At 33.6% G+C, this 20040-nt stretch overlaps 1 protein-coding gene across 10 annotated transcripts in view; it reads left to right on the top strand.

Moving 5' to 3' along the window:
* Trdn (triadin) overlaps positions 1-20040 on the top strand; it is a 379612-nt gene that overhangs the window by 339882 nt on the left and 19690 nt on the right. For 5 of the 10 annotated variants that reach the window (XM_076927916.1, XM_076927915.1, XM_076927912.1 and 2 more), the window contains 9 exons: positions 2530-2559; positions 4570-4596; positions 4958-5005; positions 7928-7975; positions 11147-11191; positions 15492-15518; positions 16176-16214; positions 17263-17307; positions 19120-19143. In XM_076927916.1, the coding sequence (XP_076784031.1) occupies positions 2530-2559; positions 4570-4596; positions 4958-5005; positions 7928-7975; positions 11147-11191; positions 15492-15518; positions 16176-16214; positions 17263-17307; positions 19120-19143 (333 nt within the window). The remainder of the gene's footprint in view (positions 1-2529; positions 2560-4569; positions 4597-4957; positions 5006-7927; positions 7976-11146; positions 11192-15491; positions 15519-16175; positions 16215-17262; positions 17308-19119; positions 19144-20040) is intronic. The other 5 variants (XM_076927914.1, XM_076927917.1, XM_076927913.1 and 2 more) reach the window with 2 other exon arrangements.

Genomic DNA, 20040 nt, shown 5'->3' with positions numbered 1-20040 from the left:
TCTTACTTCTTCATGAGCTTGATATGGTCTGTGAATTGAATCTTGGGTAATTCAAGCTTCTGGGCTAATTAATATACAATAATCAGTAAGTGAATACCATGTGTGTGTTTTTTGTGACTGGGTTACCTCACTCAGGATGATATTTTCTAGTTCCATCCATTTGCCTAAGAATTTCATGAATTGTTTTTAATAGCTGAGTAATAGTCCATTGTGTAAATGTACCAGATTTTTTTGTATCTATTCCTCTGTTGAATGACATCTGGGTTCTTTCCTGCTTCTGGCTATTATAAATAAAGCTGCTATGAAATAGTGGAGCATATGTCCTTGTTATATGTTAGAGCATCTTCTGGGTATATGCCAGAAGTGGTATATATAGCTATGTCCTCAGGTAATGCTATGTCCAATTTTCTGAGGAGCCTCCAGACTGATTTCCAAAGTGGTTGCACCATCTTGCAATCCCACCAGTAATGGAGGAGTGTTCTTCTTTCTCCACTTTCTTGCCAGCATCTACTATTTCCTGAGTTTTTTATCTTAGCCATTCTGACTGGTGTGAGGTGGAATCTCAGGGTTGTTTTGATTTGCATTTCCCTATGACTAAGGATGCTGAACATTTCTTAAGGTGCTTCTCGGCCATTCATGTTTCCTCAGTTGAGAATTCTTTGTTTAGCTCTATACCCCATGTTTTAATAGGGTTATTTTTTGTCTGGAGTCTAATTTCTTGAGTTCTTTGTATATATTGGATATTAGCCCTCTATCGGCTGTGGGATTGGTAAAGATCTGTTCCCAATCTGTTGGTTGCCATTTTGTCCTATTGACAGTGTCCTTTGCTTTACAGAAGCTTTGCAGTTTTATGAGGTCCCATTTGTCAGTTCTTGATCTTAGAGCACAAGCCATTGGTTTTCTGCTCTCGAACTTTTCCCCTGTTCCCAAGTATCCTAGGTTCTTCCCCACCTTCTTTTTCATTAGTTTCAGTATATCAGGTTTTATGTGGAAGTCCTTTATCCACTTGGACTTGAGCTTTGTACAAGGAGATAAGAATGGATCAATTTGCATTCTTCTACATGTTGTCCCCCAGTTGAACCAGCACCATTTATTGAAAATACTGTTCTTTTTCCACTGGAGTTTTAGCTCACTTGTCAAAGATCAAGTGATCATAGGTGTGTGGGTTCATTTCTGGGTCTTCAATTCTATTCCATTGACCTTCCTGTCTGTCTCTGTACTAATACCATGCAGTTTTTAATCACTATTGATCTGTAGTACAGCTTGAGTTCAGGGATGGTGATTCCTCTAGAAGTTTTTTTATTGTTGAGAATAGTTTTCATTATCCTGGGTTTTTTGTTATTCCAGATGAATTTGATAATTTCTATTTCTAACTTTGTGAAGAATTGAGTTGGGATTTTAATGGGAATTGTTTTGAATCTGTAGATTGCTTTTGGCAAGATGGCCATTTTTACTATATTAATCCTGCCAATCCATGAGTGTGGGAGATCTCTCCATCTTCTGAGATCTTCGATTTCTTTCTTCAGAGACTTGAAGTTCTTGTCATATAGATCTTTCACTTGCTTGGTTATCTGTATGACAAGATAAACTATTTCTTAATTCTCTACCGAACTGTCTTAAGTGTAGTGAGCAAGTATTAGTCTCTTCAAGGCAATCTAGACTCTTACCTAGTATTTCCAATAATCTTGCAGTATCTCCTCAGTATGTATTCCACAGACTACTTCCACATTTTTACTTCCTAAAGCAGAGCAGTATTTCACAACCTAATGCAATCTGTGAGTTTCTATCCATGGAATAAGATAATTCAGACTATTTCTTAAAGCAACGTGTATATTCCACCATAGTTCTGCAAGCTGAACACTACTTTTCCATGCTTAGTGAAAATGTCTTCCTTGCCTCTTCCTTTAGTGGTTATCAGAAGTTTATGAATTCCTTGGGATTTAAGCTCATGATGTCAATTTCTACCACCGTTTTCACATATCTACTTTCTCCCTTTCTATTTTTTAAGAGCACTCACCCTATCCTAACAAGTTTGTATCTCATCTTAATTAATTATATCTGCATTAACCCAATTTCCAAATAATGTCACTTCACCGGTATTGATGCTAAAGACTCAACCTATCTTTAGGGGACACATACCTAATACACATATTATACATGAATTTCTAAATTGCCCCAATATCTGTTAGATTTGAAACAATCTCTTCCAATTTTGTTATTGAAATGATTTGCCTAACGCTATTTTAGAATTATTTCTTATAGCTAGCTTGAAACTAAGAAGATAATTTAGGTTTAAATCAACTCTCAAATATCTGTTCACTTGAGGCACATTTTAAAAACAACAGCTTAATGACAAGTGTATTGTGAGTTTTAATTACTGTGTTTAATAATCTTCCTTTAACAAAGTACTGTAAAAATGGATTGTTAGAAAAATTCTTCATTTTTATGGAGATAAATGAATACAAATTATTAAAAATGATAAATTTTTGCTTTAGTTTACATTTTACAATTATTTTTTTCTCTTTTCAGAGCCACAAGTGAAAACAGAAGAAAAACTAGGTGACAATATTTTATTTTCTTCTATTAATTTATTTATTCATTTAATTTATATCCTGATCACTGCCCCTCTTCCAGTATCCTGGGCATTTCCCAACCCTGATGCTTCAAGTTTCTGTAGGGTTAAGTGAATCCTCGTCAAGTGAGGCAAGACAGGGCAGACCATTTGGGCAAAGGAATATACAGACAGGCAACAGCTTTAGGAACAGCACCCACTCCAGTTGTTAGAGGACCCAAATGGAGACTGAGCTGTACATCTGCTACTGATGTGCCTGGGGCCTTGGTCCTCCCATGTAGTCCTCCACTTCAGTTGGTGGCTCGTTATCTGAGAGCCCTGAAGTGTCCAAGTCAGTTGATTCTGTTGGTCTTCCTGTAGAGTTCCTAGACCTTTGGTGCCTGCATTTCTTCCCCTGACTTTTCCATAAGAGTCCCAAACTCAGCCTAATGTTTGTCTGTGGATTTCTACATCTGTTTTAGTCAGCTGCTGAGTGGAGCCTCTCGGAAGACAGTTATGCTAGATTCCTGACTGGAGCAAAACAGAGTATCATTAATAGGGCTGCCTTGTGCCCAAGTGGGAGAAGATGTGCCTAATCCTGCAGAGACTAAATGCACCAGAATGGGTGGATACAGGGAGAGCACCCTCTAAGAGGAGAAAAGGAAAGGAATGGGGGAAGAGACTATGGGAGAGGAGTAGACTGAGATGGGGCAGTGTTTTGGTTGTAAATAAATAAATAAACAAATTAGAAAAATAATGTCAAGAATTGGTGCTTGTCTAAATTCGTATTTCCCTCATGCTGGAATTAAAAATATTACTAACTACCCACATATTTAAGGTCTTTCAGTTCCTTGTGATTTTTTTTCCTTTCTAATGTCCAATAATATTTCACAGTATTCAAATGGAATCTAGACTTCCAGTTGGCAAAATATATCTAGAGTATGGCTTTCTACCTGTGTTGATCAACCTGTTTAATACTGTAACATTTTATAACAGTTTCACATGTTGTGGTGACCAAAACAATAAAATTATTTCATTACTACTTCAAAACTGCAATTTTTAATCTTATAAATTGTAATGAAAATATCTGATATGCAACCCCCAAATGAGTCAGGACTCATAGGTTGAGGACCACTGATTTATGCTAAACTTGGTAATCAAGCCAGAAGTTAGAATGTATTCTTCTGAGTGTTTCAAGCTAACAAATGTTGGACTAAAATTCTACAATGTGTCTAATTTTTTTTAACTCTGAGCAATATTTGTTAAGAATCATCAACTGTATCATATTAACCAGTAATGTTGATCAAAAAGCAGAGTGACCTCTTTTAGTTTATAATGTCATGATTAAGTCTTATTGTGGTACCATCTAGTTACTGACCTGAGGCAGGTTTATAAAAAGCCCTCAGGCCCCATGGCAGGCATTCCTTCATTATGAGAATTGATATAGTAAAATCTTTCTGAATTAATCTAATCTAAGAATCCAAATCTAGATATATGTGTAGCATTGTCACACTGCTCCACTCCTCACTAGAGTTTACCTTGCAGCGAGTCATAACTTGTGTCTGGATGCTCTTGTAAATAATATATTTGGAGGAAACAGAGCATATAAATGTCCATCTACTGTTTTATGATTTATTTCCTGGTGTTTGTTTTGTTTATTAGAGGTAATTGCTTACCAGACTTTAATGTTTATTTTTTTTAAAGTATATTTATTTCTTAGCGAAAGATGAGGTAGAGACAGAGATAGAGTGTATATGCATATACTCATGCCAAGATTAGCATATTGAGGTCAGTAGACAACTTCTCAGAATTGACTCACTCATTCCATCCCATGGGTCATGAGGAGCAAGCTTAGGTTTGGTGATGAATAAGCACATGTACCTGCTGAATCATAACACTGGTCCAGCAATAAAAGTAACCCTTTAAAAGCTAGTTATACATAATACCATTTAGAACCTACATTAGTTGTTTTAAAATAGTGTATTTATCAAGTAACTGATAACTTCTTATCCTTTCAGCATCATCTGAGAAAAACCAAACACGCAGTATGTACATAGGTTTCTTCTGTAATGTTCAAAAATAATCTCTTTAAGAAGCATTTTTCATTTCCAAAATTGTAACATTTAATCTTGCTTCAATACTTAAGCTTTACAAAAAAAGCCTATGATTTGAAAATTATAGCTTCCATGTAAATAAAAAGGTTTATGTGTCTGTTTTTCCAAAACAAAGCCTTTGAGGCTTTAATATGAAACTGGATAGCCCCTAAGTCTTAAAATATTGTATTACTACTATCACATTAGTTATTTTCAATTTTATAAATCATTGGCCTAAGTCATAGAGAATAATCATTGTGTAGTATATTAGAAAACTTTAAAATATCTGAAACATCTTTTTTATTACTTTCAGAACAGAACATCACCAGACCAGAGCAAGTTATTCCTCATGGCAAACCAGGTATTTCCCAGGTGGCATTGCTGCATCCAGTTGTCTTATATTGTCCTAGTTATGTAAAAAAGGAAGATGATGGAGTCAGATCTAAAATCAGTTGTGATAACTCATGCCTCAAGTCATCAGCTTCTGAAGACTATTTCCAATCTTAGTTATTATCCCACTATTGGCTAAACTGAGAGTTTAATGGTAGGATTCAAATAGACAGCCTGCCTGCTTGCCTTCATTTTACTACATTTCTATTTCTCTCTCTCACACACACATATGCACACATGCACACACACACACACACACATATATTTCTCTCTGTGTGTGTTGAGGCCTAAACTGGCCCACGTTCAGGTGGCCAAAAAATGTCGGAGACCGCACTAGTCCCACGTTCGGTGCCAAAAAATGTTGCGGCCTGAGCAAAATGTTGAGGCCCGGGCTGCCCCGCGTTTGGCGGCCACTGTATCCTGGCTCAAGCTGCTGATCCGGTCCGAGGGTCAGGGTTCAGCAAGAGAGAGAGTGAGGACTCGAAGAATGGAGACCAGACAGAGTATGATTCAATCCCATTTATTCTTCAGTCTCTCTTCTTCTCTCCAAGTCCCAAGTCCTAAGTTCCTAGTCCCTAGTTCCTAGTCCCTAGTGCCTCCAAGTTCCAAGTTACTTCTTCCAAGTTCTCTTCCAAGTGCCTGCTACCTAATGCCTAATTCCTACTCCAAGTTGTACTCCAAGTTGTACTCTCTGAAGTGTCTCCCTAATGTCTGATTCTCTGCTGTGTCTGATACTGTCTAGAGCCAAGTGTCTTCTACCTAATGTCTGGTCTGGTGTGTCTGATTCTATCTGTTCTGTCTCTGCCTTTTATATGTCTCACTTCTAAGGCACGCCTTTTGGTCACACCTTTAATCATGCCCTTAGGTCTTGTCTCTAACTCTGATCTTTATACTTCTAAGTCATACTCTTAAATTACACACCTTTAATCTCACACACCTTTAATCTCACACACCCAAGGTATCTAAACCAAGATTATCGGAGTGTGCTCACCTGTTGTAGGCTATTGTAATCCAAGTCTCATGTCAGGGTATATGGCTCAAGATGGCTGCAAAGCTGATAGCTGCTTTCTGCTAAAAGTCGGCCCCCAACATGTGTGTGTATATATACACATACAGAGAGAGAGAGAGAGAGAGAGAGAGAGACAGAGAGAGAGAGAGAGAGAGAGAGAGAGAGAGAGAGAGAGAGAGAGAGAGAGATATGACACTGTCTCATGTCGCTGGCTGCTCTTTGTGATTGATAAGCAGACCTGGGCTTGTCAATCACACAGCACATCCAGCCAGCACCCTGGTAAATGGGTTCCTGATTTGGATTTGCCTGTTACTACTTAAGACAAGGCAGACTTCTAGAACTTATGTTTTAGATTTTCTCCTATCCCATTGGAGTTCCCTATTCCAGGAACATTGAGTAAATCCACATCTGTCCTACACACTTGGCTCCCTCCTTCTTGTCTACTGTAACCTTCCTTCCCTTGGGGTTTAGAGAAATTATAAGAGAAATGATGAACTGTGATAGTAGAGATGTAGAATTTACAGAAAAACTTAATAGCTAAATGTTATTTAGGAATAGAAATTTCTAGTACAAAATTCACTTTTAGTTACTGCATAAAATATCATCTGTCAGTATGGGCATCCCATTAAGTGCTAACAAATCTTGTTAATATGAATAGTCAGGGTTTTTTTTTTTTTTTTTTTTTGAGGAGTTAATAGTATGATTTTGTTTAAATGAAACATAGAAAACCATTTGCTTACATTTTTGAACTGCATGTAAGAAAGGTCATATGCAGTAGATTTGAGTCAGTTTGAGTTGATTCATCTATGCTTTTAAAATATGAAATCCCACAGACTGTGACACCATAGGCACATGCCCGTAATCCCAACTCTTGGTAGCTGGAAGCAAGATAAATGGTAATTCAATGGCATTCTCAGGCACTTAGCAAGTTTAAAATTAGTCTGAGCTACATGAGACCATGTCATGTCAAACACGCACACAGACATACACTTTCTCTCTCTTTCTCTCTATCTTTCTCTGTGTGTATATGAGAGAGAGAGAGAGAGAGAGAGAGAGAGAGAGCTCTGTGTGTGTATATATGAGAGAGAGAGAGAGAGAGAGAGAGAGAGAGAGAGAGAGAGAGAGAGAGAGGAGAGAGGAGAGAGGGAGAGACAGACTTAAATATAAGAAAATAGAAGAGTAATAAACTGAAAGCAATAGAATGCAGAGATCAGAATGGTTGTCTCATTGACAGAACTAAACAATACAATCTTAGAATCTCCTAGTTAAAATCTACATTGAAACATTAATTTTTGTCTTAAATATGTGTCATTTTTAGAAATGCGTGGAAATGGGTGTATAGTGAGCACATGATTTTTCTCTACAGTTCTCATTCTAATACAAAATTCATGCCCTTTAAAGTTTTATGTACAGCAAAACATCCTACATAGGATATTTAACTAGACAGGTCACTCCTACCTGGAGTTTAATTTTATATAGAATTGTTGGAATTATCACTTTGCTTTGAGACAGAACTTTTTAGGGTATCACCAGTACATGGAAGCTCAGAATTGATCTTCCTGTTTTAATACAGTAATAAATGAGTAATACAGAAATGAAAGTACTCTCTATATAAGCACTGTTAAATCACAGTTGAGAAAAAGGGCAAGGTTCGGATTCACAGCGTGGGAGACCATTTAAATTAGCAAGAATTCAGCAGAAGAGCTACTGGGGAGATGTCTCTTTGAATTTTCATTTGATCTAAAGGAACTTGGGTTTTGCTGCTTTATTAAAGAAACCCAATTTTTTATTTTGTGATTGAAAATTCCAAGCTTCAAATACATCATTGCTTTCTATTGATATGTTTTAAATTTCTCCTTGTATTACTGTTTTCTCCTATCACAGAACAAAAGGTTCCCAAGCAGATTAAAGCTATTACAGCAGAAAAGACAGGTAAAGGCATTCTTTTATGATCTTTTCTATATCAGTTTGTTTTTAGAAATGTGCATAAATAAATAAAGTATGTATAATTTTTAATTTTTAGAAAATTTAAATTAAAATATAACATTAGTTACCTCTTTTCCTTTCTTTCCTCCAACCTCTCCTATCCTTCCATATTCATGACCTCTTTTTTTTTATTATTATTGCTGCTGATTCTTTTAAATATTGCTTGTTGAGGGCTGATAGCATGATATTGGATTAGCAAATAGGAAGCTCATTACTGAGACTAATTCTTTCTCTTTCATGATTCATTAGTTGCTAGTAGTTCTTAATCCAGGGGTGGGGACCACTGAGACTTCCCTCTTGAACATGAGCATGTCTATTTGTTTTGTTATTGTTCAGTTCTTGTTTAGTCAGCTATACTGCAGAATTATCATAGGTGAATCATGTGTACTCTTAAGGCCATATATTCTAAAATTTTGAGTTATTGTGAATGATTCCGAATATATTGTTTTAAGTGTTATGTTAATTTCATATCTCTAATCAGCTTTCACTAAGCATTATGATTAATTATATTTTCTATTTTAATGTAATAGTTGTCAAAAAAGATTTTACTTTAAGCTGAAAGAAAAAAATTAAGCAAAGAACAAATATATGTGAATATGAATGTTTTTCTTGTTCTAGTAACCATCAGTATGCTGTGTACATTTTTCATTCTCCACAGTCAAGTTCTAAGCAAGCAAATAAAGTAGCTAACTTCCATTTTAACAATTTTCTTGGGTTTTTGTTTATTTGTTTTCAGTATAGCCTATAACTAAATTACATGTATATGTGATAAATTAATGTTGATTCATAGCTCTTTATGTTTCAGTGATTCATAATATTTGTCTGGAAGGAAAGTATGGAGGGTCTATCAGTATTATTAATATTAGACAAGTAAGCTCATACAGGTAATCAAATACCTAAAACAAGAAGTAGGTATCAAGTCATGTAAATGTATATAGTGAATGGCAAGGGAAAACTGAATAAGCCATTGTGTTGTTGACTATACTTATTAAATTTTATGCTTTAAGCTCCGTTGCATGTTACAACATTTAGAAAACCACAAATTGACAAGCGTTTTGCCATTTATCTACTAAAATAGTGAAATTTCCTTCAGAGTTGATCTTAAGAACTTCGGAGATCATTCGTTTCCTTCTACAATTAGCAATGATGGATACTTTTAAAGGTGTTGTTGGAACTCAGGAGGAATTTAACCATATTTACACAAAAGTAAACAAGTCTAGTACCCTGTCAAAATTATGAGTCTGCTTCTCAGGGTGATGCTTTTGTAGAACACAAACTGAGGTGAAGTCATGACCTATGTCTAACCACTGAGTAGAAGCTAAATGATAAGACATAAAGACAAATGTCACAGAGTGGTGCAGAAAATATTAAAAAATGCAATTCACACTACGCCAGCAGGCCCTAGCGGGTTAGCTGCCCAGGCACTGGCAGGCATGGCCAGCCTGTTCTCATCTTCTGGAGACCCTGTGACTCAGAGCTTTGAAGTCTCTGCACCCAGCTCTCTAAGTTCCCATTGTCGGGTCCCTACCATGGCAACCCCATGCTTTAAAATTCCCATGGCCCTTTGGAGTGCACTTCTTGCAAACCCATGCTTTGCTACCATATCTTTTTCTCTAAAACTCAGTTGAATCTCTGAGTATAAGAAAGCACCACACAAACTTAGTTCAGAATCAAGGGTAACTCAGTCGCTGGGTGTAACAAGAATCCTAATCTTGTAAACCATATTAAATCTACATCCTCCGGTGGCGAATCCTGGTGGATTTCCTCTCTCTGACCTGGAAGTACTGCCTACTCTCCCAATAAAGATTGGTTTCTTTATTAATTAGAAGGGTTACATGAAGTCCTGAGTATGTGATTCACTCCTAGTCCCAGGTAGCCCTCTTGGAGAAGCTGAATTAACATCAAAATAGAAAGCATCAGGGCTATCCACAACAACTGAGAATATAAGATGCCATGTTGGTGGTTCAGTAGCTAGGGTATGGGTTTATAGAGACTAATTAGAACGTAAAGAGACCTGACACTCATTGATGCATATGCTTGCATGTATGTGTCTTATAATTGTCACTTTCTTTTACTGTTGTAGTGTTGTTCTTGCTATATCTTACATTTGAATATTGATGTCTACACTTTACTTTGTATGTACTCACATAGCATAATATTTATGTATATTTAACTGATGAAACTTTATTCTCACAATGGTATCAAATTTAGTTTATAATTATCCTCACGTGATGTAGTTTCTTACACATTTCCATAAACTTCAATGTGATATTGGAACAAATTACCAGTAATTCTAGAAAATCTCTAAATTCAAGAATGAAGGAAAGTAAAGGCAGATACATGCAGATACAGACTACCAACCCCCAAGGCTAACTCTGAAGTGAGAATTTATGTCTGGTCTGCTCTAGTTTTGTTTAGTTTCCAAATATTCTCACTTCCCTCCAACATTTTCCACCATGATATTCTGAAATTCTGAGTTATATGAAGGAAGTTTTTTTTTTAAATAAAAACAAAACAGTATTACTCTGGATATTTTTCAAAGGGCTTAGAAATGTATCTTATGCTTACAAGTTTTTGATCCAGTTGAGACTTAGCTGTGATGCTTCTGACTAGATAAAACAAAAAAGCACAGTAATAAGCAGGATATGAGATACGGTCTACACCGGAGTAAGGCACATCTAGATTATATTTTTAAAAGACAAGAGTCAGTGTTCTGAATTAAATGGTTTCTGAAATGGAAGGAAGGAAAATTAAAAACTGAAAGGTCAGAGGGGGAGTAAGAAATTGACAGGTGCTCTGTTCTCCCAAATGGCAACCTTCACTAAGAAGGTAGCTTCTCTTCAAATTCTTTTTGGCATCTTGTGTTCTTAAACTGTTGGTTATGAAGAAAGCAAGCAACCTGGCACTGTTTCTCAGCTTCCTACAGAATACATCTTTGAGGTTCCCTGAGAATGATCCTAGCCCTGTTTTTAATATGTTCTTTGACAATGCACTTTTGTGTTACAAGTTGTATAGAAATGGCTTTAGGAGCATGCATCTTGTGCAAGTGAAAACCATCTTCTGACAAGCTCCCTGCTCCAAGATTATTTATATCTCCTGTGAATTTTTTTTCTCTAGAAAAAGCTGAACACCAAGAAAAAGCCCACCCATCTATAAAGACAGGTATTCTTGGTCTTTTTGGCTTACATGCTGTCTTTGTTCACCATGTTTATCAAATCTGACCATAAAAATATGAAGTAGGTACTTTTTGTTTGTTTATGAGTACTGTTAAGTCTTGGGTTTTGTACTATTGTCTGTCTTACCTGATAGCAGAGCTATGGTATCAGAGGCAATCAAAAGAAGACTACCAAAGCATGTTACACAGTACAGAGATACTAGCAAACGGTATTTGATTTGATGATGTACAGGTTCTATCCATAATATTTGGTGTTTGGCATGGTTAGAGTTATTGACATTTATCATTGTCATGGATTAGAATCCCCTTATATGGCTTTTGAATATTACTTAAAATTACACATGTTAAATGTGACTGACTATAAACTTCAGCAGAAATTATATTATTATTATTATTATTTAATCTTTCTTTACAGTCCAGTCATTATCTCTCTTTCAGTCAGCCCTCTTAAAATAAATTCATTCAAGTATGTAACAATTTGCTTATTATTTCATAATTTTACTTAATTTCATGATATGAACTACTTTATAAGGCTCAGATGATGTGATATAAAGGATGGTAACTGAAAGAACATTTTCTCCTCTCTTCTCTATATAATCAATTATCATAAAATACTCCAAATCATAATGAAATATCATTTTTAATAAAGAAAATTTACATATAAAACTGAATAATATTTTAGTCAATAATTTCAGGATACATGGTGTATTGGAGGAGAAAATGTACTTACAAAGTGAAGATTTTCATCTACCACATATCTATTCTTCCTGACAATTTATGTCCATGAGAATTCAAATTGTTAGTCGATATTAATGGATTTCCAGAAAGAACAATGGCTGAAATTTTGCAGATGGAGAGAAAACCAAAAACTTCAACATTCTCAAGTTCTACACCTGTTCTATAGGAACCTGTTGGAAAATAGTTTAAAATTTATGAAATATTCCTCTATTGCTTATTTTAATATATACTTATTTTTCTAATTTTAACTTTAAGGGCATATGCAAATTATAGATTTAACATGCTAAATATAAGTAGAAATTTTTACTTTTCTTTTTTTTTTTAACCATCTTTAAGTATATCACTTAGAACTTTTAAGATATGAGATAATGAGATGACTCATACAGCAAATGTTCATGTTGCATAAGGCCTTGTGACATGAGTTGAATCCCCTGGACCCAGTTAAAGGTGGACAGAAAATACTGAGCCCACAATGTTGTCCAAGTACACATAATTAGACACACACACACACACACACACCATTCACATTCTACTAGGCAATAATTTTTAAAAAGAACATTTTATTATGAGATTTTTGATTTTACAATGTTTATAAGTGGTAAATTAAATTTCAAAAATAGGCTTATTAATAGAAAGACTGTCATTTTATTATGGATTAACAAACTTTGATTTGTGAGGGATACTGGTATGTTTTATTTCTTAACCCCTGAGAATGTATGCCTACTGTATGCTTAATGCTTAAAATTTTCCTTCACCATGCCTACATAGCTAACATATTTTTTTAAAGGAAGAATACCAGTGGAGAACACAAATAATTGTTAAGCAGGAGAGAATAATATTAGTGACTATTCTTCCAGAAAACTCAGGATTTACTCCTAGTACCTACATGGTAGCAAGAAATGTCGAGTTCGAGCTTTGTCTAACTTATTATGTGGTAATTATGTTTAGATTTCTTATATATGTATATCTTTCAAGAAGCTTGTATTTACAGAAGCTCTTCAAATGGTCCTTAGTTTTAGCTGCTCATCCCTATATTTTATCTATTATTCTCCTCTTACCTCTTCTCCATTTAATTATTCTGTCCCATGCCCTCTGCCATCATCTGTACAAACTATGTATTTTGTTTCCCTTTCTTGGGGGCTTCTACCATTCACCCCAATCCCATACTCCATATGTGCACTCTGTGGTTTTGTGGACTGTACTCTCCTAATTCAAGACTTAACAGCTAATATCCACATATAAAATAATACATACCATATTTGTCTTTTGGGGTCTAGATTACATCACTTAGAATTTTTCTAGCTCCATTCATTTACTTGAAAATGTCACAATTTTTAACAGCTTAGTAATATTCTATTATGTAAATATACCACATTTTCTTCATTCATTGATGGACATATAGGCTGTTTTCAATTTCTGGATATTAGGAATAAAGCAGCAATAAACATGGATGAACAATTTTCTCTCTAGTAGAATGTAGTCTTTTGGGTGTAGTTGCATTTCAGTGTAGATATGTTCTCAGCTTCTTTATGAACTGCCACACTGATTTCCATAGTAGATGTATAAATTCATACTTCTGCCAGCAATAAATGAGTGGTTTTTTTACCCACATCTTCACCAGCATGAGCTATTATTTGCTTTATTGATCTCGGTTATTCTGGCACAAGATTTATCTTGGCCACCTTCATTATGCTCCATAAGGTTGAGTATGTTGTGTTTTCATGCCCATTCATTCAATTCTCAATTGAATTATACATATATATGCATAATTTATATATAATTTACATATAATATAAATACATATGATTTATACATATGTACATATGTATAAACTATAACAAGTTTTACATCTCTGTCTTGAGCAATTTTACATTCAGTAGTGAGTTTCTCAGTTTCCATGAGTATATAAACCTTATGGAGTTTGTGTTGTTGTTGACATCCAGCTGTAACCCATGGATGTCAGATAGAATTCAAGATGTTATTTAAATTTTCTTGTATCTGTTGAAGCTTGCTTTGTGTCTGAGTTTGTGGTCAATTTAGGGAAAATTTCATGTTGAGAACTGCTGAGAAGAAAATACATCCTTTTGTGTCCAGGTAAAAAGTTCCATAAAGATTTTTCGGGGGTTTTGACATCATTTAACTCCAGCCTTTCTATGCTCAGTTTTTGTTTGTTTGTTTGTTTGTTTTTTGTTAGTTAGTAAGTTTGGGGTTGTTTTGTTTTGTTTTGTATTGTTTTAATGAATGCCTGGCTATTAGCAAGACTCACATATTGAAGCCACCAATGATCACCATGTGAGGATCAAAGTGATATTAGCTGTAGTAGTGTTTTGTTTATGAACTTGAATGACCCTATATTTGGTGCATAAATGTTTAGAACTGCAATATTCTCTTGTAAGATATTTTCTTTGATAAGTTTATAGTGTCTTTTCCTATCTCTTTTGATGAGTTTTGAGTTCCCAGGTGGAAATTCCTTCCAGGTACTGGATACTGACACAAATAGACTGGGTGAGGAGGAACATTGGCTCTGCAGTGAGGATTTAGAGAATCCAGAGGAGATGGAGGCAAAAAGGGAACTCACGTTAAATATTTTAAATAACAAGTACTGATTGCTTACATAGCAGTGTTATGACATTCTTTAAAAATTGTGCTGTGGCTTCCTCTGAAGAAATCAAGTGTCATCTTTAAATATTAAATATTGTCCTTGCATTAGAGAAAATTGTTGTCATATTTAGTTTATATTATCACTACAGATATAAAGAATATTGCCAAACTTTCAAGTTAAAATAAAATGTTTGCCATTTAAAACTATTATATAGTTCATGTAACATTATTCACTTTAGTCATTATTACAAAATTCTTATTTCCCTGAAAAGCATAAAGGTAGCTCCCAGAATTTTGTAGAAGATTGATTACTAAATATATGTTTTCTATAAAGTAATGTTTTAAGAGGTAGGATTTGTAGCTTAAATTTATTTTGAGTAAATATTGGTTTTCTGATGTAAGTTTTAAGGATAAGAAAATGTACTGAGTAACACTGAGACTATTCTTAGTCTGAGAATTAACTGAGGAAGAAAAAAAAACAGACTGATTAAGCAATGTTCCAACTAAAGGTAAATGTCATTTTATATCACTAAGAGCTAAGTCGGTGGCTGCTAGAGTTTTCACTGCCTTTTATAAATCCTCACTCATTGCCTATGGCACAAAATCTTAGATATAGTGATTTAATAAAAGTTAATGAATAATTCATGCATCTAAGAGATCAAGTTAAATATTAATACAACAGAGTTTTATGGTTTATATTGTAATTTTATGTGGTTTGTAGTTTATCTGTATGGTATTGAATGTTTTCCATTACTTCATAACATAAATCCATTTTCATAGTAGATGCCTCATCACAGTTTATAAACATCCATTATTAGAATATTTCATTGTCACTTTGACCATTTTGTCTATTGTGATTTAATAAGACTATCTGAAAATATAGTTCAATGATGTACCAAAATAAATATTATCTTTTTTCTTCTTTTTTAACATTTTTTTCTTCTAAAGAGGGAACACCAGAAGTCACAGACTCAGGTAAATATTTCATCTCTGGAAAAAATACTGAATTGTGGAAAACAATTTTAACCTGGGTCTTTCTCTAACTGTGTAGCAATATCAGGCATAAAATTGCCCAAATATTAAATCCTCAGTGTTCTCGAAGGCAGTCAAACACAAGACTTCTCAAATCCACTGTAAGAGTGAGTAAAAAACATATTTCACATTTCCTCCCATATTTAGCTGGCCTCATTATTTCTCTGTCTTCTCTATACATATACTAAAGAAAACCATCAGTCAATCACAACCCTGACTTACTAATTTACTTTCACAGTGTATTTGTCCATGCCATGTGTGGTTTCATTCACATTTGAGAAACTACTAGATAATATCAAATCCTAATTATACAGTGACAATGAATATTTAGATTTTTCTGCTTTAATTTAAATTTCTCTTAACATCATATTCTTGTTTTTCAAAATACATATGAAAAAAGACAATGGCATTATACATACAGGTAGCTTAATATAAGCAGTACACTTATCATATACAGAATGCTCCTGTGTTTCTCAAAATTACTCAGCCATGATTACTTAACTCTTTACATGTGTTCAAGTTTCAGCTTCAGTGTCCAAGAGTGAATGAGAACATTATGTCTCATATGCTCATTACATAATGCTGTTTTTTTCTTCCTAGGGAAGAAGAAAATCAAAAAATCTGAAAAAGAAAGTAAAGGTAAGTGTACAAAAAATGTACATGTATGTGTTATGAAAAATAAGCTAAAGAATAAAAACAATTTATGAAAATATAGATGCTGACATTATAGCATATATCAGTTTTAGCTCAACATTCAACTATTACAGGCTTTACATGGTTACTATTAGATTATCAAGGAAATAGAAATTTATAACCTGAAGCTAACTGTAACAATTACTGATAAATGAATTTTACACATATGTCTATTGAATTATGGGTATTGATGACACGGAGTAAATTGCCAACTTAAGATATATTAAAAGAGGCATTTGTGTAAGATATACATTTTTTACTAACTTTTGAATCCCAAATTATTTGAGTCATACATATTTATTTATTTATTTATTCATACATCTTTAAGTAACATTTAGTATATGCATGTTGAAGGGACTGTTTTCCTTGAAACAAGTCACTGGTGATTATGTACTGATGGTATTGTCAAGAAATTAACAAATGAAAGATTGGCTGTTGAAATTAAGCTTTATTTATTTTGCCACTGGTGGACAATCTGAAAACTATATGATAGTGCTTCTTTCTTTCTTTTTAAAATTAAGTTTACAATAGTAAGTTATTTACTATCATACATTTAGGGCTGGGTTTTTTTGTAATAATTTGGAAAACTTACAGAAGCCTTAATTATGTAAGACATATATACTAGACCAGAAAGAAAGCATGACTACCACCACCACCACCACCACAAACAACAACAACAATAGTAACAATAATCATCATCATAATAATAATAACAATGACAGGCTAGTTCATTCAATTTTGAGTGATCAGTGTGACCTGTAGTCCATGCTTTGTAATCCTCCAAATCACTTTAATTACTTATAATAATAAAGCAACCCTTTTGTTAGCATTTATGTTTTCTAGTTATTAATGCAATATAAAATTAAATTGAAAATAACTTTAAGAAACTAGTTATAACATTGTAATTATTTCATTTTATATTTAAATTGAGGCAATCATTTAATGCAAAGTTATTTTAAAGTTTTATATTTTAAGATATGTTTTTAACAAACAGTTCCAGCAAGACAAGAAAATCTTCAGGTGCACAATGTGACGAAAGGTAAACTTGAACTTTATGAATATTCATATTCTCTGTTGCTATGGGAATTCATATGGTACTCAACACTATCACTATTAACATTAATATTTTTTAAAGAAAGGTTTTGTAAATATTTTTTCTGCTAATACACTAGAGAGAGATGCAGACAAAAATAGCTAGTAGAAAGATAATGCTTCAAGAAAATATTATAAAATATGAAGCAATTTATTAGTGATTGTATTCAGTGAAATATTTTTATTCATGCCAGAAGAATATAATTCCCTATTACAAAAAAATTAGCTGCATGACTAATGTCTAGACTTATATACCTAAAATAATTTAAAACAATTTCAACTGAGATTTATTTTATTTGTGAGTAAAGAAAATTAGCATCATGCAAGTATATTATTTATAAAATGACTTTTAGAACCAATTTAACCTAGCAATGGACTGCAAATGCCAGCATGCAAATGGAAGATTATTGCCTTTAAAATGAAGTTATGTATTTGAGTGATATCACAAAATTATGAATAAACTTTATTAAATAATTAAGTAGTAGGGGTGACATAATTTTAGACCAGCTCAACTAAAATGATGGAGAAAAAAAACCAAATCCAATTATTTTCCTGTGTAATACACATATAAATCCTTATTGAGAAGAAAGCAAGCCCTCTTTGCCACAGATTCTCGGTGTTGCTTATTATAACATCTATACTCAAAAGCTAGGCTGTACCTAGATGCATTATATTGCAGTGTACTTATTAATATCCAAGACAGTACCATAGCATTCAGTATAGGGGAATTATTAATTCCCAAAGCATAGCTCCAAGTCACAGTGAGTTGAGAAAATACAATGATAGTTCATTTTATCTTGCTTTCCACTTGGATTTCATATAGGCTCTGAATTCTTTATCATTCCAGCATTTTTAAAGTAAAAGAATTAATTAGTGAAGAATTTTAAGTTACTTAATTTTGTGATTTTTTTTTCTGTTGAAGGCATTTGTTACAACAATCCTCAAAACAAAATTCTCTTAACTCAAATTAAAATTTTTTCATTAAAAGGTGGTCTTTTGTAAATTGTAGTTCTTAATTCTTCAGTATAAACTCTACAGATCTCAAAGTATATCACTGTAATGCAGATTCTGTTAAAAATTGTTATTTGAAGCCCAAACATTTAAATTTAATAAATGGTGGTACACAAGAGATACGCTTCATCTCCTTTTCTACAAAACTAGCCTATCTCCTGGCATTTTGAATAATCATCTTACAGTGCTTTTTATGTTAAATACAGTTAATGAGGTGTTCTACTTCAACTAGTTATCACTTGTTGAAAAGAAAAAATCCAGTTTGTGTTATGCATTTACAGAGTCATTAGTTTTTAATACATTTGGCATTTACTTTTTTAAAATTCACCTTTGAATGGAAAATGATTCTCAATATATTGTATGTAGTTTATAAACTGTAAAGTACATACATAAACTACATCATGAAAAGTAATTTTGTTCAAGTTATCTATAATTACATTGAATCAAAATAGTTTTTTAAAGATCCATTTGATTTTAGTAAGAGTGCTTAAAAACTTAAGTTATTTGTTGCCTACGATGAAGAATGTCTTTTTTTATAGCATTTATATTTTCTTCTATAAAGACTTCTATAGAGACTGAGTTATTGAAAAAACACATTTGTTGGCAATGGGGAGATGTATCTGTTTATTAACTTTTATTAGTAGAAAAGGCCCTAAAGATATTAGACACGTTAATATGGTCTATTGTTACATGCTACAAATTCCTTGATTTATTATATTAGTAAAAAAAATGTGTATTCTATTTTTAGCAGAAAAACCTGGAAAACTACCAAGTAAGTACTGTTTGTATTGGCAACAAATTCTTTCTGGTACATGTATGTGGCTGTGGTATATATGTAAGAAACATCATTTAAAGAAAAAATATATTTCAGTCTGTGGTCAGCAGCTTCATCACTTCAGGCCTGAGGTGAGGTAGAACATCGTGGTAGTGAACACAAGTGGTGGAAGAGGCTACTCTCCTCAGGGGCAGCTGAGATGGAGACAGCCAACCACCTTTCCAGTTCAGTCCTGCATTCCAATAACCCATTTGGCTACGCACTCATCTGCTTGGAGCTAGTAAGGTCCTGAATGACTGAATGTCAGTCGCCTGAGTGTTGACAATGTGTGAGTAAAAATTCCATCATAGTTGTCTTCCCACCCTGGAAAGTTTATGGCCTGAGGAATACTCCCCTATAGAGATTGCTCCTACTGAAGTTAGTGAAGCCTGCCTCCTGTTCAGCTAATCTAATAGCTCTGATTTCTTGTGTATATATGTGCTATAACCCTGCCTCCCTGTTCAATTGAATATAATAAACATGGCGAGTTTTCTGAGCATTCTAAGCATGCATAAGCCTGCTGTAAACAAAGTTTTAAAAGTTTTGAGAATTCAATGAAATAATAAAATGTTTGTTTCCATGTTTCCAGTTTCTTTAAAAAAAAACCAAATCATTGAAAATTACTATTATAAAAAATTATGTATACTGTTAGCTGAATGTGTAGCTTTTGATAGGTATGTAACAAAGTTTTTACAAAGTAGGCAAAATTACTTTAATATTATGTGTAATTAAATATATAGATATATCATTTAAATATGTTAACAGGCATACAAGTGTACATCTTTTAAATTACAACTTTGAAACTGTATGTGTATTTTATACTTATGACACATCTACATAACCACATTTCAATTT

The sequence above is a fragment of the Arvicanthis niloticus genome, chromosome 30 (genome assembly GCF_011762505.2).
Source record: "Arvicanthis niloticus isolate mArvNil1 chromosome 30, mArvNil1.pat.X, whole genome shotgun sequence".
Taxonomy (NCBI): domain Eukaryota; kingdom Metazoa; phylum Chordata; class Mammalia; order Rodentia; family Muridae; genus Arvicanthis; species Arvicanthis niloticus.
Note: the sequence above shows the minus strand (reverse complement) of the source record. Positions and strands in the feature narration are given on the sequence as shown.